The sequence below is a fragment of the Dipodomys ordii genome, unplaced genomic scaffold, assembly GCF_000151885.1.
Source record: "Dipodomys ordii isolate 6190 unplaced genomic scaffold, Dord_2.0 Scaffold55, whole genome shotgun sequence".
NCBI classification, from domain to species: domain Eukaryota; kingdom Metazoa; phylum Chordata; class Mammalia; order Rodentia; family Heteromyidae; genus Dipodomys; species Dipodomys ordii.
This window is the reverse complement of record NW_012267271.1, coordinates 6,754,355-6,761,014: the sequence shown is the minus strand read 5'-3', so window position 1 is coordinate 6,761,014 and position 6,660 is coordinate 6,754,355. Positions and strand designations below refer to the sequence as shown.

The 6,660-nt window shown below is 56.5% G+C and overlaps 1 protein-coding gene across 1 annotated transcript in view; it reads right to left on the bottom strand.

Moving 5' to 3' along the window:
- The window catches only part of Ppapdc3 (phosphatidic acid phosphatase type 2 domain containing 3), a 15,181-nt gene extending 8,777 nt beyond the window's left edge, over nt 1-6,404 (bottom strand). Inside the window, 2 exon segments of the mRNA XM_013021335.1 lie at nt 5,960-6,249; nt 6,251-6,404. Of these exon segments, the coding sequence (XP_012876789.1) occupies nt 5,960-6,249; nt 6,251-6,387 (427 nt within the window). The 5' untranslated portion in view covers nt 6,388-6,404.
- Nucleotides 6,405-6,660: the final 256 nt, after the last annotated feature.

Sequence of the window (6,660 nt, the reverse complement as noted above, 5' to 3'; positions counted from 1 at the left end):
TAAGGGACAGCACCCAAGCTTCCAAGTTCAAGCCCTAGGACTGGCACAAAAAGAAAACAACAAAACAGAAATGGTTGACGTGGCACACACAGAGAAAGGTTATTTGGAGAGGCAGTGGAGAGCAGAGTGGGTGGAATCCAGGGCCCCGTTCTGCTGTTGTAAGTGCACGTACGCCCACACGTGAGATGTGTGCACACACGAGTCCATGCATGTGTACATCATAGGGGTTGTACATGGGCATGCATCTGTGAACATGTGTGCACATGCGCACACCCAGAGTCCCTCGTCATGGACAGGCTTTGTGAGGCGCCGCCCACCTCTCATGTCCAAGTGCTGACCCGTGGCCTTGGTATCCCCTCCTGGCCCAGCCCCACACCCACAGAAGACACCCGGGCCTGTGGCTGCCCGATCACCAGCACTGCCAGACTGCAGACCCCAGGCCCAGCCCAGCAGACCCGGCTCACTGGCGGCTCCCATGGGCCGTTCCCTTCCAGACTGCAAGGCAGAGCCGCATGGCTGATGCCCTGCTGGGAAGCTGGCAGGGGTGGGCCGGCCTCTAGGAGCAGGGGTGTGTCTACCTGATGATTTGTGGTGAGCCCCAAACAGGGCCCAAGGCCTGGGGGAGGGTTTAGTCCCCCAGCTGTCCCCCAGAGCAGCAGGCTGGGTGCGGGGTGTGGGGTTCACCCAACACTGAGGAGTCGGCCAGGGGTTGGCGAGCAGCTTGGGCCGAGACATGGATTCACTTGGGCTTGGTGTCTGGGGGGAGGGGGAGGAAACTGGGCCCCGTATACCATAGAGCCGGCTCTCATGGACCAAGAGTAAGGGCCCAGCTGTGCAAACAGCCAGGGCTCCACAGGACATAACATGTGTGCTGACAGAGCACAGGCCTGGACTGACACTCAGCCTACTCTTAGGGTGGGCTAGCTTTGAACCCTTAGAAAACCATCAATAAAGCTGGAGTTCCACAGCCACTACCACACAACCCGCCCAGAGCCCCACAGCCTTAGTCACAGAGCTGCCTAGGGAGGACTCTTGCCCAGCTTTGTACGGATGCCCTTGGCGTCAGTCATGTGGCCAGGGGTCACCGTTTGGAGGTCTGCCTGCTGTACTCCTGGTGGGTCTGTCCTCTAGAGTCCACGTGCCATCATCCCATTGCTCTTTAGGGCCTATATGTTCCCTGTGCAAAGTCTGCTGTCCCCAGTTACAGTTCACGACCCTTTGCAGAATCTCTCTGAATTTGTACAGCAACATTGGGGCTTGAACTCAGAGCCTTATTCTCTTGCTCACGGACTGCCTCCAGCCTGGCTTTCACTATTTATTCTGGGAATGGAATCCTTTAGGCTTTTCTCCCCAGAATGGGGTCAAAGCCTGCCAGGGCAGAAAAGTTAGTGAGACCCCATATCAACCAATAATAAAACTGGGCAGAATGATAAGTGCTGTCATACTAGCTACCAGGAAAGCTTGAAAAGGGAGATTAAAGTCCAGGCTGGCTTGGGCATAATTGCAAGACCCTATTTGAAAAAATAATGAAAACCAAAGAGGCTAAAGTGGAAGAGCACCTACCTGCCTAGCAAGCACAAGGCCCTGAGTTCAAATCTCAGCACTGCAAAAAAACACACAAACAAATAAAAAAACAGAAAAGAAACAAAACAAAAAGGATGAATAATGCAAAGACACCTGGCATGGCTAATATAGAGGGAGGCAAGTCAAAATACCGTGAGGCCTCACCTCACAGCACGGTGATGGCTGCTATTTAAAAAAGCCCAGCAAGCCGGGCGCTGGTGGCTCACGCCTGTAATCCTAGCTACTCAGAAGGCTGAGATCTGAGGATCATGGTTCAAAGCCAGCCCGGGCAGGAGAGACTGTGAAACTCCTATCTCCAATAAACCACCAGAAAACCGGAAGTGGCGCTGTAGCTCAAGTGGTAGAGCGCTCGCCTTGAGCTGAAGAGCTGAGGGACAGCGCCCAGGCCCAGAGTTCAAAAAAAAAAAAAAAAAGATAATAAGTGTTGGTGAAGGATGTTAAGTGGTGAAGGACGGTAAACATGCAGCCACCCTGAAATACAGTACCGTGATTCTTCACACAAACATAGAATTGCCATGTGATCCAGAAGGCAGCCTCTGAGCACACATATAAAAGAACGGAAGCCAGGCGCCGGTGGCTCACGCCTGTTATCCTAGCTACTCAGGAGGCTGAGATCCGAGAATCATGATTGGAAGCCAGCCTGGTGCAGGAAAGCCTATGAGACTCATCTCCAATGAATCACCAGAAAACCAGAAGTGGAGCTATGGCTCAAGTAGTAGGGCACTAGCCTTGAGCACAAAAGTGTGGAGGGAGACAGCACCCAGGCACTGAATTCAAGCCCCATGACTGACCAAAAACAATGAAAACAGAAAAAACCTAAAAGCTGAGAGGCAGCGATACAAACAATCATGTTAACATATCTTGAGCCACAACAGCACAGGGGACACAGCACAAGCCAACAAGGGGTGGAGCCAACAAGGCATAAACACCATGTAGTCTAGCCACACAATGGAATATTATTCAGCCATAAAAAGGAAAGAAATTCTCACACATGCTCTATCATGGCTGAGTCCTCAGGATGTTAAGCCAGGTACAGGAGGACAAAGGCTGTGAGGGTACACTTCCCTTGAGTCACCAAATTCATAGACACAGAAAGTAGATGTGGCTTCCAGGAGCGGGGGGGAAGAGGGAATGAATGAGGAGGGGATTGAACTCAGGACCTCAGGCTTGCTATGCTAGCGCTCTACCACTTGAGCCACACACTTTTGCTTTTAGTTGATTTTTAGAGAGGGTCTTAATGCTTTTTGTCCCACCTGGTCTCAAACCATGATCCTCCTAGCAATGCCGCCTAAGCAAGTGGGTTTACAGGTGTGAACCACCACACCCAGCCTAAAAACACTGAGTTCTCATATTCCTGACTATCTCAGTCAAGGACTCAAGACACGGGGAAGAAGACAAGAAGCCATTTTCCACCATAGGACAGCCCAGGGGGAAAGGAGAGAGGCTTAGTGAGTTGGCTGGACCTGACAGCCGATGTCCCATTGCCTTTGGGATTAGGCCCGCCCTGCAGAGGTTACAGTAAGGGAGAGAGTCTTTTCAGCAGCCTCTGAAACCTGGAGGAGGGGTGGCCAGAGGGGATGGGGCGGGGCTTCTCGACAGCCCTGGTGACAGGTGTTAACTGGGATTGGTACACCTCAAGCACTCTGCGATTCTTCAGAAAAGAGTACCAAGGGGCTGGGAATGTGGCTCAGTGGTAGAGTGCTTGTCTAGCATACATGAAGCCCTGGATTCCACTCCTCACTACCACATACACAGAAAAAGCCAGTAGTGAAGCTGGCTCAAGTGGTAGAATGCTAGACTTGAGTAAAACAAGTTCTGGGCTGGGTGCCGGTGGCTCACGCCTGTCATCCTAGCTACTCAGGAGGCTGAGCTCTGAGGATTGAGGTTCAAAGCCAGCCTGGGCAGGAAAGCATATGAGACTCTTATCTCCAATAAACCACCAGAAAACAAGAAGTGGCACTGTGGCTCAAGTAGTAGCCTTGGGCTGAAGAACTAAGGGACAGCGCCCAGGCCCAGAGTTCAAGCCCCATGTCCGACAAAAAAATGAAAGAAAGAGAGAGAGAGAGAGAGAGAGAGAGAGAGAGAGGAAGGAAGGAAGGAAGGAAGGAAGGAAGGAAGGAAGGAAGGAAGGAAGGAAGGGTCTCAACAACCCACTTGTCAGATGAGGACACTGAGGCTCCCAGAAGTGAGGTCACAGTAAGTCTGGGATTTGCACCCAGGTCTGCCTGCTTCTACACATTCACCAGCTGTCAAGATCAACCCTGAGCCCTGCATCCTGCAGTCCTGGCCGTGTGCCCAGGGCACACAGGACTGCTGGCCTACTGACATCTTCCTAGCCCCTGATTCTGTTTCTCCCAGCTCCCAGCTGCACCTGCGGGTCCTGCCACAGGCACCGGCCAGGCACCTTGGGCTTTGGGGGGAGGGGCAGGGCTGCCCAGAGCTCCCCGACTCCTCCAGGCCCTGCAGTCCCCCCCCACTCCCTCCAAATCTCCACTGCAGCTCTATGGTATGGAGCAGTGGGCCTGTTACTTGGTCCCCCAGCCTCAGTTTACCACTCAAAGTCACCAGGAAGGCATAGTGTTTGATGAACTGTAATACTCAACAGATGATGCTCTTAAAAATCTAAAAGTTATGGGGCTGGGAAGATGCCTAAGTGGTAGAGTGCTTGTCTTGCACGCATGAGGCCCTGAGTTCGATTCCTCAGCACCACATAAACAGAAAAAGCAGAAGTGGCATTGTGGGTCAGGCAGTAGAGGCCCAGAGTCCAAGCCTCATGACCAGAGGGGACAAAAACCTAAAAGTTAGCTGGGCACCGGTTGCTCACACCTATAATCCCAGCTACTCAGGAGGCTGATATCTGAGGACTGTGGTTCAAATCCGTGAGACTCTTATCTCCAGTAAACCACCAGAAAACCAGAAGTGGTGCTGTGACTCAAGTGGTAGAGCGCTTGCCTTGAGCTGAAGAGCTGAGGGACAGCGCCCAGGCCCAGAGTTCAGGCCCCACGACCGGACCCAAAAAAAAAAAACCTATGCCATGGTAAGCAGGACACCTGTGGCTCACACCTGTAATCCTAGCTACCCATAAAGCTGAGATCTGAGGATCATGGTTCAAAGCCAACTGGGGCAGGAAAGTCTGTGAGACTCTTATCTCCAATAAACCATCAAGTGGTAGAGCACTTGCCTTGTGCTGAAGAGCTCAGGGACAGTGCCCAGGCCTAGAGTTCAAGACCCATGACTGACAAAAAAAAAAAAGGAATCTCATTTTCCTGCCTGGGCTGGCTTTGAATGTCCATCCTTAGATCTCAGCCTCCTGAGTCGCTGGGATTACAGACCTGAGCCACTGGCCTCCAGCCTCACAGCTTTCTTAAACCACAGCCTCCCCAGCCCCCTCATGCCCCCAGGCAGTCTAGGGCACCAGGGAGACTTCAGATAATGGGGCAGGCTCTGCCTGGAAGCCCCAGGCCCAGCGGCTCTGCCACCTGTCTCTGCCAGGTGTGGCCCCAGCAGCCAGCAGAGGCCTGTGTAAGGGCAAGCTCTGATGCCAGGCCAGGATGCTTTAGTTCCAATACAATAAGTCATCTGTGCAATGGGAAGATGGAGGCCACCGGCCCCAGAACTCGGCTTGCTGATGAAATTAGAAGGAACAGAGTATCCACAACTTAGTAAGTAATGAGCAGCAGATCCACTGCGCCTCAACTGCGATCTGATGGTTTGCTTCTGCCTGAGCCCTCCATGGGACACCCAGCTCCCTGGTAACTCTTTCTGGAAAAGTTCCTTGGGATCTAACACCCAACCCTTTTGGGAAGGAGACCTCTTGTTCGTGCTTGCCTTGCCTGGGACCCCCTCCCTGCCGGTCCCCCACAGGATGACCAGGCCAGGAAGGGCAGGGCGATCACCGCGGTCCTGGCTTGGAGGTTGGCACCCTGGGGACGGCGGAGGTGCCAGGAGGGGTGAGGCGGCTGGGGGCTGGGTGTCACCTCCACACCGGTCCCACGTGGCAGCTGGCACGGGGAAGTGTTGGGCCAGAGGGCTGGTGGCACAGCCTGGCACGACAAACCAAGGACCAGCCCCCTTCTCCAGTGACTCCCTCCCCTGGGGACAGCACAGGTAAGGCCCCTCGGGGCGGCCTGCAGCCCGGCACCCACCCGAGGCCGGTCACGCCGCGGTGACTGACCCGCAGGACCCCAGCGGGGCCCTCGAGGTCACCGCGCTCCGCCCCCAGCCTGGGGGGGGGCGGCCGGCCTCTGCGTGGACGGGACCCGCACTTTCCGGGGGTTCCGGCGGCGGGTTTCTGGGCCACCCTTGCCGCCTAACCTCATTACTCGGGTCCGGCGGCGCGGCGAGGCCCCGCGGGGTCCGGGGCGGGCGCACTCACCTAGCAGCAGGTTCATGAGCACCTCCTGGCCGGCCAGGGTGCTGCTCTTCACCAGGCAGAGGATGGTGCCCCCGATCCAGGGGACGCCGTGGCCCGTGATGCCGATGAGCTTGACCATGGAGCGGGCGCTGGCCCAGGACGCGGCGCGGCCGGCGCACACGCCCAGCCGCTTGGACATGCAGATGTCGATGGCCAGCAGCGAGTTGAAGGCGATGCCCCGGAAGGAGGGGTTCAGCTGCATGCAGTCCTCCTCGGGCAGCTGCTGGGACTGGCCTCGCCAGCGGGCGGCGGCGAGGGCCCCGGGCCTTCCTGCCCGCGCCGCGCAGCTCCAAGGCGCCCTTGTGGGGCTGGCTGAGGGACAGGAACTCGGCCCGGTTGAGGACGTTGCCGCGATCCCGCGCGCGAGCCCGGCTCTGGGACGCTGGCATGGTGACCCCGCCGCCGCGCCCGCCGCGCTGCGGGCCGTCTCCCCCCTCAGCCGCCGCCGCCGCCGGCCTCCGGGCTGGTAACTGTAGCGGGGACGCTTACACGTGGCTGTTTACCTCCAGCTGACACCGGGCTCCGAGGGGACGGCAGTGCCCGCGGGCCAGCCAATGGAGCCCACCGTGCGGCGCCAGCGCCAATGGCACGGCCGGGCGGCGGCCTGGGCCTGGGCTATTTAAATCCGCCAATGGCTCGCGGGGCCCGCGGAATGCTGGGAA